This window comes from Drosophila persimilis, unplaced genomic scaffold (genome assembly GCF_003286085.1).
Source record: "Drosophila persimilis strain 14011-0111.01,24,50 unplaced genomic scaffold, DperRS2 tig00001751-arrow-arrow-pilon, whole genome shotgun sequence".
In the NCBI taxonomy this organism is placed as follows: domain Eukaryota; kingdom Metazoa; phylum Arthropoda; class Insecta; order Diptera; family Drosophilidae; genus Drosophila; species Drosophila persimilis.
This window is the reverse complement of record NW_020825562.1, coordinates 3,372-18,761: the sequence shown is the minus strand read 5'-3', so window position 1 is coordinate 18,761 and position 15,390 is coordinate 3,372. Positions and strand designations below refer to the sequence as shown.

The window sequence follows — 15,390 nt, the reverse complement described above, 5'->3', positions numbered from 1 at the left end:
GGATATACAATTTGGTTGCTCTAGCTTTCATGGTCTCTGATATCTAGGTGCTCATCAAGGACGCTCATAGGACGAAAAGGCTTCCTTCTGGAAGTTACACTCATCCAGAGCCACATCTATTTGAGTACCATGGCCCTTCAAGAGTTCATGATTTGTTAGCCCCATTTGTCAAAGATATACATACATAGATATGTTTACATGTTACAAGATATGGAGTACATTCATTGCCTCAATTTGGCATTCTCTATTGCTAGAAATTGAACACGAAATACGTATCTAGAATATTGTGATATTTGGTACTTTGTGTGGGCTTAACGAAAAATAATGCTTGCAGCGCCTGCGACCACGTCCCCAGGCTATCCAGCGTCGCTGGACTTATACGCAAGAAAAGACGAGGTCTGCGACCTCGAAGGATGGCGCATTGGTCTGCAGAAGGCAGCCGCCCAGAACCTGACGAGACAGCTGCAGGAGATGCCCTCCAACCTCCTCACACCCACAGCTTTTGCGCAGAATGTCGTCGAGGTGCTGTGCAAATCCGGTGTCAATGTGGAGGTCAAGGTCGAGGGCTGGGCCGAGAGCCAGTCAATGCACGCCTTCCTGGCTGTGGGCAAGGCCTCGTGCGAGCTACCCAACTTCCTGGAGCTGAGTTACTACGGCACCTGTGCCGAGGAGCGCCCCATTGTGCTGGTGGGCCAAGGCGTGACTTACGATGCTGGAGGATTGTGCCTGAAAGAGAAACGTGAGCTCTTCCATATGCGTGGCGACATGACCGGGGCCGCCGTTGTGGTGGCCTGTTGTCGAGCTGTGGCTGGCCTGCGTTTACCGGTAAGTACTCAGGACAGAAATGATATCTCCTAGAATAATAATGCTGTTCTTAGGTCAACATTCGCGGCCTGATACCTCTTTGTGAAAACGTAGTGGGCTGCAATTCGGTCCGTACTGGGGACATGGTCGAGTCCATGAACGGCAAGACCATCGAGAGACCAGTGCACCGATCACGAGGATGTACTGGTCCTGGCAGACGCCCTGCTGTATGCGCAAAACTTCTGTCCCAAGTGCATCATTGACGTCGGCACCTGCTCGGGCTACATGCGCCAGGCCCTGGATGAGTCGGCTGCGGGGGTCTTTACCAACTCGGAGATCCTGTGGCAGCAGATCAAGCACGCCAGCATGCATACCGGAGATCGTGTGTGGCGCTTCCCATTGTGGAAATATTACAGCAAGGCCGTGCGTGCCGGGGGACGATGTGCAGAACTATGGCATTGACCGAGGTGGACGTCCCTGCAAGGCCGCTGCCTTTCTCCGTGAGTTTGTGCCCCAGTGGATGCATATTGTGAGTATTGTGGGGCGCTTTGTTTGGGCGCAGAGCTTATGGACTTTCTCCCTCAAAGGATGCTGTTCGGGCGAAGCCCGAGTGTAAATTTTATACCATTGTTTTATTGCCTATCAATTCACTTTCTTTTCTATTTTGGTCATTATACTAAACTAACGTAACGTAAGCGTAGCTTTATCTATGCTCGCTCAGCAACATGCTCTCATTTAATCATCTATTCTTATCTATGCTCGCTCTTGTTATCTTTTTTCCTATGCCGTCGCTAAGCCGTCAGCAGCTGCGCCTGCTCTAGCAGTTACCGCTTGATATAGTTGGAGAACAGACCTTTTTTGTCCCCAATCTATTACTTTGGCTCGAGATCGGCTCGCTTGCCTCATCCAAGTGTGTCACTCTAATACTATTGTAAAAGGCTCTGGCATCTTCGGCCACCCTCAACACACAAAATACCTATAATAAAATTTATAACGTTTTCGGAAATTAATAATTTGTGAAATTATTGAACAATCATAGTCAGCGAAAAAGCTCGTTGTCTCAACATTTGGTGACGCCGACGTGATCGTCAGTAACAATTTGGAAATAAACAATTATAAACAGTGAAAATTATCCGCTAAACATAACTGTTCGAACGCGAAGCGGTTAGTTCCCATTTCGTCGCGCGCTTGCTTACAAGCACTAATACAGCTACGTGCATTAGCGGCTTCGGGTTCGCTGCACTTGCGCTTGCATACCAAAAAAAATCAAACGGTTGGTTCTTCTATTCTTCTTTGTGCTTTGCTCGCTGCTGCCTGTCGAAAATGGATGAGTCTAATGACGTGCCGGAAAACAGGGTGTCTTTTTACAAACTAAAGGCACTCTCAATATACAACAAAGCCGTTTCACTTCGAGAGACGATATTGAATGATGAAAACAACCCAATCAGTGAAGATGCGCTAAGTGTTCATTTAAAATTCTTGGAAAAAATATCCGACTCATTTAATGTTACTCATTCTAATTTAGAAGAGCTTGATGTAAGCGAAATTGGCAGCGACTTAAGCAACAATTTTGAGGATTTGGCGATGGAAATCGAAGTTCGTATTCGCTCAGCACTCCGCAGGACTACCCAGAACATGCCGCATCACTCAACGATACGACCCGAGCTCAACGTTACTGCCTCCGGAAATGTACGGTCACGATATCATATTCCTGACATTAAACTTCCCACTTTCCGTGGAGGTTATACTGAGTGGGCAGACTTTTACTCGATGTTTAGCACAGTAATAGATCAGGAGCCCTTTCTATCAAAGATTGAGAAGTTCCAGCACCTGCGCTCATGTTTGGATGGACCTGCCCTGGAGGCTGTTCGCTCTTTGGAAGTATCGGAGAGCAATTATGATATTGCATTGGACATTTTAAACAATCGTTTCAATAATAAACGTTTAATCTTTCAGGCACACGTCGCTGAGATTCTGAGGCATGAGAAGGTTGAAGATGGGTCAACTACAAAGCTACGTACTTTATCGGACAAGCTTCATTCTCACATGAGAGCGCTTAGATCGATGGGTACCATGGAGGAAATAGCTGGATGCATCATCGTTCACTCCACATACAAGTATCTCGACTCTGATACCAGGACCAAATGGGAGGAGCTGTCGCCCCCTAACGTCATACCAACATGGGACCATTTTTCGGCTTTTTTGGAGAGGAGATGTCAAGCCATGGAGACCATGGATCAAGCTATGTTGATTCAAATCCATAGCAGTCAGGTTGGAAAACATAAACGAATCACTCATTCAAAACACAGTCTTGTTGCTACAAATACAATCGTATTGGAATGCGTGTTCTGTGATAATAAAGGGCATAACATTTACAGCTGCACTCGCTTTGGAAACCTTTCGCCATCTTTGCGTCTTAGAGAGGCAAGGAAGCTTAGAGTTTGCTTCAACTGTTTGAAGAAGGGACATCGGAATACCTCCTGCAGTTCAGGCTCTTGTCGCACATGCGGTGAAAAGCATCATACCCTTTTACATATCAACAATCCGCTGCCTACGTCAGTTAACACGGAACCTGCAAACGCTACTACGTCTCCTATTCAGACAGACTTATGCCCAGGCCCCAATCTTTCAAGTTCTCTTGTTGCCGCTTCATCACCATGCTCGCCTCCTGCTCAGAATCTTAGCTCAGACGTAGTGCTTCTAGCCACGACAGTCATTATGATAAAGAGTCGAGTTGGTGATCTTCTTCCTTGTCGGGCTCTTCTGGATTCAGGCTCTCAGATTAATTTAATAACCTCTCGCTTTGCTCAGAGGCTTCAGCTGAAACGAGCCAAAGGGTCGGTATCAGTATCGGGTATCGGCGCTGATTCTGCATTTCACACGGAAGGTTCAGTTAATTTGGTCATTCAATCCAGGACTTCCGATTACTTCACGAGTCTCACAGCTCTCGTTGCTCCACGTATTACAGGAAACCAGCCTGCTTCTTCATTTGATGTATCCAAATGGGAAATGCCATCCAATATCAGCCTTGCTGACCCACACTTTAACAAATCTCAGCGCATCGATGTACTTATTGGAGCCAGCTTATTTTACGACATTTTATGCGTTGGACAGATCAAATTGGAGAGGGGACTTCCTATAATACAAAAAACCCGTCTCGGCTGGGTTGTCACAGGTGGAGGTCAGTACTCCCGCAGCTCAGTGCTCCTAGCTGCCTCTAGTTCGACGGAATTGAGTCAAACGCCTACCGTTGGTTTGGATGAGCTAGTGCGAAGGTTCTGGGAAGTGGAAAACTGCCACGGTCCCGCTACAGAAGCAACAAAGGAGGAAATTGCTTGCGAGGAACATTTCAAAAAACATTGCGGTCGGCTTCCAAGTGGCGAATATTGCGTTCAATTGCCTTTAAAGCTGAGTGACAGTCTTCTTGGAGATTCTTATCAACAAGCCTATCGCAGATTTCTCAATCTAGAGCGCAAGTTGGTTCGCAAACCGCTTCTCAAGGCCCAATACGCCGCATTTATAAAGGAATACGTCGATTTGAATCACATGTCCCCTGTCAAAAGTGACGCACTTAAACAATGCAAATTTTTTCTTCCTCATCACTGCGTCTTAAGAGAAGACAAAACCACCACAAAACTCCGAGTAGTTTTCGACGGATCCGCTTGTACATCTACAGGATATTCCCTCAACGATATATTGATGTCAGGCCCAACAATTCAGCCAAAGTTAGTTACGACTCTTCTTCGATTTCGTACCTTTCGTATAGCATTGACTGGTGACATTTGTAAAATGTATAGATGCGTCCGTGTCTCGCCCCAAGATAGTTTTCTGCAGTGCATACTGTGGCGTGACTCACCCCTCGAGGAGCTAAGGACATTCAAGCTGGATACCGTGACCTATGGAACGAAACCAGCAGCATTTCTGGCCGTCCGTTCTATGCACCAACTAGCGGCAGACGAGAGTTCGTCATATCCAATTGGCTCTGAAGTTGTGCTGCGGGACTTTTACGTGGATGATTTGCTAACGGGGGGAGATACTACAAATGAGGTGCTGGAAATAATTCGCCAGGTGTCAGGACTATTAGCCAAAGGAAATTTCAAGATCAGAAAATGGTGTTCCAACGATACATATGTACTCGATCAAACACCCCATGAAGATAGGGAAACATTTGTTAAATTTACTGATGGCAGCGATGTAACCAAGACGCTAGGTTTAGCATGGAATCCCACTTCGGATGAGCTATTATTTTCATTCTGTCCCAATCAAGTCCCTTCGAAACCAACTAAGCGAGTTGTATTGTCAACTATTGCACGATTTTATGATCCACTCGGACTTATAGGGCCAGTTATTACTAAAGCAAAAATATTTCTACAGCAGCTGTGGAAAGAAAAGCTTCATTGGGATGAAAGTCTGCCAGTCTCCTTACGCACAACTTGGATCAACTTTATTCAGCAGTTTGACTCTATGCAACAAATTTCTTTCCCGCGCCTATCTTTCCTTCGAAGCAGCAACCTTGAAATGCATGGATTTTGTGATGCCAGCATGAGTGCTTATGGAGCTTGCATCTACGCTGTTTCGCAAGGCGACAATGGAGTCAAGGCAAATCTTCTATCTTCCAGATCTCGTGTAGCGCCACTGAAGACTATCACAATACCCAAGTTGGAATTATGTGGTGCAGCGCTACTCGCTCAGCTTATGCATGAAGTGTCTTTGATGAACTTCAAGTGCTCTTATTATTGCTGGTGTGACTCCACAGTCGTTTTGGCTTGGATCAAGAATCAACCATCCAACTTCAATGTATTTGTCGCTAATAGACTTTCTGTTATTCAGGAACTCACATCTGGAATGTCTTGGCTGCACGTGCCAACTGATCTAAACCCTGCCGATATGCTTTCTCGAGGATCATTACCAGCTGAGCTCATCAATTCTCATCTTTGGAAGTATGGACCTACATACTTGACAGCCAGTAAGGATCAATGGCCAAGTACACCTGCTCTTCCAGAGCCGGTTTTGGAGGCACGAAAAACCATACTAATTACAAACTGCGCGTCAAGATATTTGGTGGAAGAATCAAAGTTTGTAAATTCCTTCCCCAAAATGCAACGAATTTTTGCGTATGTATGCAAATTCATTCATCGACGAAAGTCTGGAATAACTGTGGAGGACTTGCGTTTGGGAACCGAACTGCTTATTCGTCTTACTCAACAATCTCGTCTATCCACTGAAATAAGAGCCCTGGAAACGCGAAAGGACATCAAGGCTTCAAGCTCGATCGCCTCTCTTTCGCCATTTTTAGATGATTGCGGTTTGCTTCGAGTTGGAGGGCGTCTTAAAAACTCTACCTTGGACTTTGAAGCACGGCATCCCATAATATTGCCCAAGAATCATTCCATCACTTCTGCTCTGATACGGCACTTACACGAAAAGCACCTTCACGCTGGACCCCAGTCGCTATTAGCCATCATTCGTCAAACGTACTGGCCAATCGGTGGCCGAAAGACCGTAGCACACGTAATCCAAAAGTGTGTCAGATGCTTTAGAGTGAAGCCTCGAACTCTCGAGCAAATAATGGCAGATCTTCCGGTGGACAGAGTCAGCGAATCTCGTGCATTTTTAGTTACCGGCGTGGACTATTGCGGTCCGTTCCTGTATAAATCAGAAGTTCGAAACCGGCCCCCACTAAAGTGCTACATGAGCATTTTTATATGCTTCTCCACCAAGGCGGTTCAGGCGACAGTCATCAAGAAGCCGTGCATCAAGCTTTTCTCAACGATTGCATCGATTGGCGTTTCATTCCTCCTAGATCGCCACATTTTGGAGGATTGTGGGAGGCGTCAGTCAAGCTTGCTAAGCATCATCTTCGACGTGCCCTCGGATCCTCGCTTCTTGGATTTGATGAGCTGCGCACTCTCGCGTGCAATATCTGTGCAATCATTAATTCAAGGCCATTGTTTCCTCTTTCAGAGAACCCTGCAGATCTCGATGTACTCACGCCCAGCCATTTTCTAGTTGGCGCCCCTATCACAACCTTCTTGGAGCCTGACTTGGTTCATTTAAACGTCGATCGCTTGGACCGTTGGCAGAAGGTCACACAGCTTCAGCAAATCTTTTGGTCTCGCTGGCGCCAATCGTATTTAACCAGTCTTCAAGAAAGAACGAAGTGGCGCACCCGGAATCCTGAGCTTCACGTCAATGATGTCGTTCTTGTTAAGGACGAGAACTTCCCTCCTCTGAAGTGGCCTCTAGCGAGAATCCTCGAGCTCATCCCAGGAGCTGATGGCGTATCTCGAGTCGCCTTGATCAGGATGGCTACAGGTGTTAGCCGAAGAGCACTTGCAAAACTATGTCTATTGCCTCTACGAGATGAGGTGAAAGGCATGGATCCTTCCACGGGGGGAGTATGTTCGGGCGAAGCCCGAGTGTAAATTTTATACCATTGTTTTATTGCCTATCAATTCACTTTCTTTTCTATTTTGGTCATTATACTAAACTAACGTAACGTAAGCGTAGCTTTATCTATGCTCGCTCAGCAACATGCTCTCATTTAATCATCTATTCTTATCTATGCTCGCTCTTGTTATCTTTTTTCCTATGCCGTCGCTAAGCCGTCAGCAGCTGCGCCTGCTCTAGCAGTTACCGCTTGATATAGTTGGAGAACAGACCTTTTTTGTCCCCAATCTATTACTTTGGCTCGAGATCGGCTCGCTTGCCTCATCCAAGTGTGTCACTCTAATACTATTGTAAAAGGCTCTGGCATCTTCGGCCACCCTCAACACACAAAATACCTATAATAAAATTTATAACGTTTTCGGAAATTAATAATTTGTGAAATTATTGAACAATCATAGTCAGCGAAAAAGCTCGTTGTCTCAACATTTGGTGACCCCGACGTGATCGTCAGTAACAATTTGGAAATAAACAATTATAAACAGTGAAAATTATCCGCTAAACATAACTGTTCGAACGCGAAGCGGTTAGTTCCCATTTCGTCGCGCGCTTGCTTACAAGCACTAATACAGCTACGTGCATTAGCGGCTTCGGGTTCGCTGCACTTGCGCTTGCATACCAAAAAAAATCAAACGGTTGGTTCTTCTATTCTTCTTTGTGCTTTGCTCGCTGCTGCCTGTCGAAAATGGATGAGTCTAATGACGTGCCGGAAAACAGGGTGTCTTTTTACAAACTAAAGGCACTCTCAATATACAACAAAGCCGTTTCACTTCGAGAGACGATATTGAATGATGAAAACAACCCAATCAGTGAAGATGCGCTAAGTGTTCATTTAAAATTCTTGGAAAAAATATCCGACTCATTTAATGTTACTCATTCTAATTTAGAAGAGCTTGATGTAAGCGAAATTGGCAGCGACTTAAGCAACAATTTTGAGGATTTGGCGATGGAAATCGAAGTTCGTATTCGCTCAGCACTCCGCAGGACTACCCAGAACATGCCGCATCACTCAACGATACGACCCGAGCTCAACGTTACTGCCTCCGGAAATGTACGGTCACGATATCATATTCCTGACATTAAACTTCCCACTTTCCGTGGAGGTTATACTGAGTGGGCAGACTTTTACTCGATGTTTAGCACAGTAATAGATCAGGAGCCCTTTCTATCAAAGATTGAGAAGTTCCAGCACCTGCGCTCATGTTTGGATGGACCTGCCCTGGAGGCTGTTCGCTCTTTGGAAGTATCGGAGAGCAATTATGATATTGCATTGGACATTTTAAACAATCGTTTCAATAATAAACGTTTAATCTTTCAGGCACACGTCGCTGAGATTCTGAGGCATGAGAAGGTTGAAGATGGGTCAACTACAAAGCTACGTACTTTATCGGACAAGCTTCATTCTCACATGAGAGCGCTTAGATCGATGGGTACCATGGAGGAAATAGCTGGATGCATCATCGTTCACTCCACATACAAGTATCTCGACTCTGATACCAGGACCAAATGGGAGGAGCTGTCGCCCCCTAACGTCATACCAACATGGGACCATTTTTCGGCTTTTTTGGAGAGGAGATGTCAAGCCATGGAGACCATGGATCAAGCTATGTTGATTCAAATCCATAGCAGTCAGGTTGGAAAACATAAACGAATCACTCATTCAAAACACAGTCTTGTTGCTACAAATACAATCGTATTGGAATGCGTGTTCTGTGATAATAAAGGGCATAACATTTACAGCTGCACTCGCTTTGGAAACCTTTCGCCATCTTTGCGTCTTAGAGAGGCAAGGAAGCTTAGAGTTTGCTTCAACTGTTTGAAGAAGGGACATCGGAATACCTCCTGCAGTTCAGGCTCTTGTCGCACATGCGGTGAAAAGCATCATACCCTTTTACATATCAACAATCCGCTGCCTACGTCAGTTAACACGGAACCTGCAAACGCTACTACGTCTCCTATTCAGACAGACTTATGCCCAGGCCCCAATCTTTCAAGTTCTCTTGTTGCCGCTTCATCACCATGCTCGCCTCCTGCTCAGAATCTTAGCTCAGACGTAGTGCTTCTAGCCACGACAGTCATTATGATAAAGAGTCGAGTTGGTGATCTTCTTCCTTGTCGGGCTCTTCTGGATTCAGGCTCTCAGATTAATTTAATAACCTCTCGCTTTGCTCAGAGGCTTCAGCTGAAACGAGCCAAAGGGTCGGTATCAGTATCGGGTATCGGCGCTGATTCTGCATTTCACACGGAAGGTTCAGTTAATTTGGTCATTCAATCCAGGACTTCCGATTACTTCACGAGTCTCACAGCTCTCGTTGCTCCACGTATTACAGGAAACCAGCCTGCTTCTTCATTTGATGTATCCAAATGGGAAATGCCATCCAATATCAGCCTTGCTGACCCACACTTTAACAAATCTCAGCGCATCGATGTACTTATTGGAGCCAGCTTATTTTACGACATTTTATGCGTTGGACAGATCAAATTGGAGAGGGGACTTCCTATAATACAAAAAACCCGTCTCGGCTGGGTTGTCACAGGTGGAGGTCAGTACTCCCGCAGCTCAGTGCTCCTAGCTGCCTCTAGTTCGACGGAATTGAGTCAAACGCCTACCGTTGGTTTGGATGAGCTAGTGCGAAGGTTCTGGGAAGTGGAAAACTGCCACGGTCCCGCTACAGAAGCAACAAAGGAGGAAATTGCTTGCGAGGAACATTTCAAAAAACATTGCGGTCGGCTTCCAAGTGGCGAATATTGCGTTCAATTGCCTTTAAAGCTGAGTGACAGTCTTCTTGGAGATTCTTATCAACAAGCCTATCGCAGATTTCTCAATCTAGAGCGCAAGTTGGTTCGCAAACCGCTTCTCAAGGCCCAATACGCCGCATTTATAAAGGAATACGTCGATTTGAATCACATGTCCCCTGTCAAAAGTGACGCACTTAAACAATGCAAATTTTTTCTTCCTCATCACTGCGTCTTAAGAGAAGACAAAACCACCACAAAACTCCGAGTAGTTTTCGACGGATCCGCTTGTACATCTACAGGATATTCCCTCAACGATATATTGATGTCAGGCCCAACAATTCAGCCAAAGTTAGTTACGACTCTTCTTCGATTTCGTACCTTTCGTATAGCATTGACTGGTGACATTTGTAAAATGTATAGATGCGTCCGTGTCTCGCCCCAAGATAGTTTTCTGCAGTGCATACTGTGGCGTGACTCACCCCTCGAGGAGCTAAGGACATTCAAGCTGGATACCGTGACCTATGGAACGAAACCAGCAGCATTTCTGGCCGTCCGTTCTATGCACCAACTAGCGGCAGACGAGAGTTCGTCATATCCAATTGGCTCTGAAGTTGTGCTGCGGGACTTTTACGTGGATGATTTGCTAACGGGGGGAGATACTACAAATGAGGTGCTGGAAATAATTCGCCAGGTGTCAGGACTATTAGCCAAAGGAAATTTCAAGATCAGAAAATGGTGTTCCAACGATACATATGTACTCGATCAAACACCCCATGAAGATAGGGAAACATTTGTTAAATTTACTGATGGCAGCGATGTAACCAAGACGCTAGGTTTAGCATGGAATCCCACTTCGGATGAGCTATTATTTTCATTCTGTCCCAATCAAGTCCCTTCGAAACCAACTAAGCGAGTTGTATTGTCAACTATTGCACGATTTTATGATCCACTCGGACTTATAGGGCCAGTTATTACTAAAGCAAAAATATTTCTACAGCAGCTGTGGAAAGAAAAGCTTCATTGGGATGAAAGTCTGCCAGTCTCCTTACGCACAACTTGGATCAACTTTATTCAGCAGTTTGACTCTATGCAACAAATTTCTTTCCCGCGCCTATCTTTCCTTCGAAGCAGCAACCTTGAAATGCATGGATTTTGTGATGCCAGCATGAGTGCTTATGGAGCTTGCATCTACGCTGTTTCGCAAGGCGACAATGGAGTCAAGGCAAATCTTCTATCTTCCAGATCTCGTGTAGCGCCACTGAAGACTATCACAATACCCAAGTTGGAATTATGTGGTGCAGCGCTACTCGCTCAGCTTATGCATGAAGTGTCTTTGATGAACTTCAAGTGCTCTTATTATTGCTGGTGTGACTCCACAGTCGTTTTGGCTTGGATCAAGAATCAACCATCCAACTTCAATGTATTTGTCGCTAATAGACTTTCTGTTATTCAGGAACTCACATCTGGAATGTCTTGGCTGCACGTGCCAACTGATCTAAACCCTGCCGATATGCTTTCTCGAGGATCATTACCAGCTGAGCTCATCAATTCTCATCTTTGGAAGTATGGACCTACATACTTGACAGCCAGTAAGGATCAATGGCCAAGTACACCTGCTCTTCCAGAGCCGGTTTTGGAGGCACGAAAAACCATACTAATTACAAACTGCGCGTCAAGATATTTGGTGGAAGAATCAAAGTTTGTAAATTCCTTCCCCAAAATGCAACGAATTTTTGCGTATGTATGCAAATTCATTCATCGACGAAAGTCTGGAATAACTGTGGAGGACTTGCGTTTGGGAACCGAACTGCTTATTCGTCTTACTCAACAATCTCGTCTATCCACTGAAATAAGAGCCCTGGAAACGCGAAAGGACATCAAGGCTTCAAGCTCGATCGCCTCTCTTTCGCCATTTTTAGATGATTGCGGTTTGCTTCGAGTTGGAGGGCGTCTTAAAAACTCTACCTTGGACTTTGAAGCACGGCATCCCATAATATTGCCCAAGAATCATTCCATCACTTCTGCTCTGATACGGCACTTACACGAAAAGCACCTTCACGCTGGACCCCAGTCGCTATTAGCCATCATTCGTCAAACGTACTGGCCAATCGGTGGCCGAAAGACCGTAGCACACGTAATCCAAAAGTGTGTCAGATGCTTTAGAGTGAAGCCTCGAACTCTCGAGCAAATAATGGCAGATCTTCCGGTGGACAGAGTCAGCGAATCTCGTGCATTTTTAGTTACCGGCGTGGACTATTGCGGTCCGTTCCTGTATAAATCAGAAGTTCGAAACCGGCCCCCACTAAAGTGCTACATGAGCATTTTTATATGCTTCTCCACCAAGGCGGTTCACATCGAGCTTGTGAAGGATCTTACAACATCTGCGTTCCTCTCTGCTCTTCGCCGTTTCATTTGCACCCGTGGAAGACCGATTCGTATTTGGTCAGATAATGCCACAAATTTTGTTGGAGCGCGGAACGAACTGGCGGAACTTAAGTCGCTATTCCTAAGCGACAGTCATCAAGAAGCCGTGCATCAAGCTTTTCTCAACGATTGCATCGATTGGCGTTTCATTCCTCCTAGATCGCCACATTTTGGAGGATTGTGGGAGGCGTCAGTCAAGCTTGCTAAGCATCATCTTCGACGTGCCCTCGGATCCTCGCTTCTTGGATTTGATGAGCTGCGCACTCTCGCGTGCAATATCTGTGCAATCATTAATTCAAGGCCATTGTTTCCTCTTTCAGAGAACCCTGCAGATCTCGATGTACTCACGCCCAGCCATTTTCTAGTTGGCGCCCCTATCACAACCTTCTTGGAGCCTGACTTGGTTCATTTAAACGTCGATCGCTTGGACCGTTGGCAGAAGGTCACACAGCTTCAGCAAATCTTTTGGTCTCGCTGGCGCCAATCGTATTTAACCAGTCTTCAAGAAAGAACGAAGTGGCGCACCCGGAATCCTGAGCTTCACGTCAATGATGTCGTTCTTGTTAAGGACGAGAACTTCCCTCCTCTGAAGTGGCCTCTAGCGAGAATCCTCGAGCTCATCCCAGGAGCTGATGGCGTATCTCGAGTCGCCTTGATCAGGATGGCTACAGGTGTTAGCCGAAGAGCACTTGCAAAACTATGTCTATTGCCTCTACGAGATGAGGTGAAAGGCATGGATCCTTCCACGGGGGGAGTATGTTCGGGCGAAGCCCGAGTGTAAATTTTATACCATTGTTTTATTGCCTATCAATTCACTTTCTTTTCTATTTTGGTCATTATACTAAACTAACGTAACGTAAGCGTAGCTTTATCTATGCTCGCTCAGCAACATGCTCTCATTTAATCATCTATTCTTATCTATGCTCGCTCTTGTTATCTTTTTTCCTATGCCGTCGCTAAGCCGTCAGCAGCTGCGCCTGCTCTAGCAGTTACCGCTTGATATAGTTGGAGAACAGACCTTTTTTGTCCCCAATCTATTACTTTGGCTCGAGATCGGCTCGCTTGCCTCATCCAAGTGTGTCACTCTAATACTATTGTAAAAGGCTCTGGCATCTTCGGCCACCCTCAACACACAAAATACCTATAATAAAATTTATAACGTTTTCGGAAATTAATAATTTGTGAAATTATTGAACAATCATAGTCAGCGAAAAAGCTCGTTGTCTCAACAGGATGCTACAAATGTTATGGTGACAAAGGGCTTCGAATACGAGTATCTGCGCAAGGGAATGGCCGGCCGCCCGACCCGAACACTGGTGGAGTTTATTGCTCTGACGATTTGCAAGGATACGGCCCCACGTTTGGCCAAGTAATCAATCTCTAACGGGAATCCAATGTTATATATATTTTTTACTGTGTTTTTTGACGATGCCACACACGAACACAAAATTATACTTGAGCTATTTATTTATTTATTTATTAAATTAACAATTATCTCTTAATAATGGTACTTAGTTACTAAAGGCGGAAAAAGATAAGTTAAAAGTTAGCTATATTTAAATGATTATAAATATTGCATGCAATTAGTTTAAGAGACAGTTCAGGGGATAGGGTTTGACAGAGGGAGTTATAATTATAGCATAAAACCCTAAAAGGTTCATGATCAGCATAATTAGACCTACATATGGGTAGACGGATAGGCCTAAAAGTACGGGTAGGTCTAGATGGAACGGCCAAGTCAATCTGACCCACGAGAGTTTGGGAGTCAACAGTCCCAAGAAGGAGCTTCTGCACGAACATTACGCCATTGCATATTCTGCGATGGTGCAACGACGGCAGGTCAATAAGATTTAGCCTAGACCGGTAGGGTGGCAAGATTCTACCTGAGTCCCAGTTAAAGTTCCGGGCAAAAATTAAAAATTGCTTTGCACGGATTCAATAACAGCCTGCTGTACTTTATACTGCGGGCTCCACACACTAGAACAATACTCCAATATAGGACGTACTAACGAGATGTACAGTTGTTTCGTAACGTACGGGTCGTCAAACTCCTTGGACCAACGCTTGATGAACGCTAAAACACCCTTAGCTTTATTTACAGTTGCAGCTATATGGGTGTTAAAACACATCTTATGATCAAAAAGGATTCCGAGGTCATTTGAACTCGAAATTCGCTCAAGGACATGATTTCCTAGAACATATGGGAGCGCGAACAATGAGGAGCGCGACGGTAAAATGTCATAAGTTTGCATTTGGAAAGGTTCAGAAAAAGAAGATTAGTTGAACACCACAATAGTAGTTCACTTAGATCAAGTTGAAGGCGTGTGTGCAAATACCAATCAGAGTAAGAAAGACAGACATCGTCAGCATACATTAGTGTAGTAGAGTATGTTATAACTTGAGGAAGGTCATTCACAAATAAAATGAACAGAAGCGGGCCCAGATGACTTCCCTGTGGCACACCTGAAGTAACATTTACAGTATTTGACAACACGTTAAAAAACAAAACACGTTGAGTACGGTTAGAGAGATAGGACAAAATCCAATCTAGAAGATTCGTTGGGAACCCTAATAAAGAGAGCTTGTGAATAAGCAGAGCATGGTTCACAGAATCGAATGCCTTGCTGAAGTCAGTAAAAACTACATCCGTCTGCAAACCAATTTGAAAACCACGGTGGATTAGGTTAGAAAACTCAAGAAGGTTAGTCGATGTTGAACGATGTCTGAAAAAACCGTGTTGCGACGGAGATATCAAGCTGCAACAAAGATGTTGCAGTTGCCGGGTGACCAGGAACTCAAGAAACTTCGGGATGGCGGAAAGCTTTGCGATACCGCGATCGTTTTTAATGTTTGATCTTGAACCTTTTTTGTGAAGCGGAATGATATAGGACTCATTCCAAATTACTGGGAGACAAGACTGTTCCAAGGAGAGGTTGAAGAGAAAGGTCAAGGGTTTGCAAAGGGACTGGGCACAGT

The 15,390-nt window shown here is 45.0% G+C and overlaps 1 protein-coding gene across 1 annotated transcript; it reads left to right on the top strand.

The window, feature by feature from the left end:
* The first annotated feature begins 324 nt into the window (after nucleotides 1–324).
* On the top strand, nucleotides 325–13,787 carry LOC6604048 (cytosol aminopeptidase). The gene is made up of 5 exons (XM_026994284.1): nucleotides 325–825; nucleotides 879–986; nucleotides 1,057–1,186; nucleotides 1,221–1,333; nucleotides 13,647–13,787. Exons 1-5 carry the CDS (start codon nucleotides 325–327, stop codon nucleotides 13,785–13,787), a joined length of 993 nt encoding a protein of 330 aa, XP_026850085.1.
* The last annotated feature ends 1,603 nt before the right edge of the window (nucleotides 13,788–15,390 follow it).

What these genes read in the sequence shown, in the direction of transcription:
- LOC6604048 (XM_026994284.1), top strand. Translation starts at nt 325, where the DNA reads ATGCTTGCAGCGCCTGCGACCACGTCCCCAGGCTATCCAGCGTCGCTG. An exon ending in TGGCTGGCCTGCGTTTACCG is followed by an intron (nt 826 to 878) that starts GTAAGTACTCAG and finishes TGCTGTTCTTAG; the next exon opens with GTCAACATTCGCGGCCTGAT. An exon ending in TGCCCCAGTGGATGCATATT is followed by an intron (nt 1,334 to 13,646) that starts GTGAGTATTGTG and finishes TTGTCTCAACAG; the next exon opens with GATGCTACAAATGTTATGGT.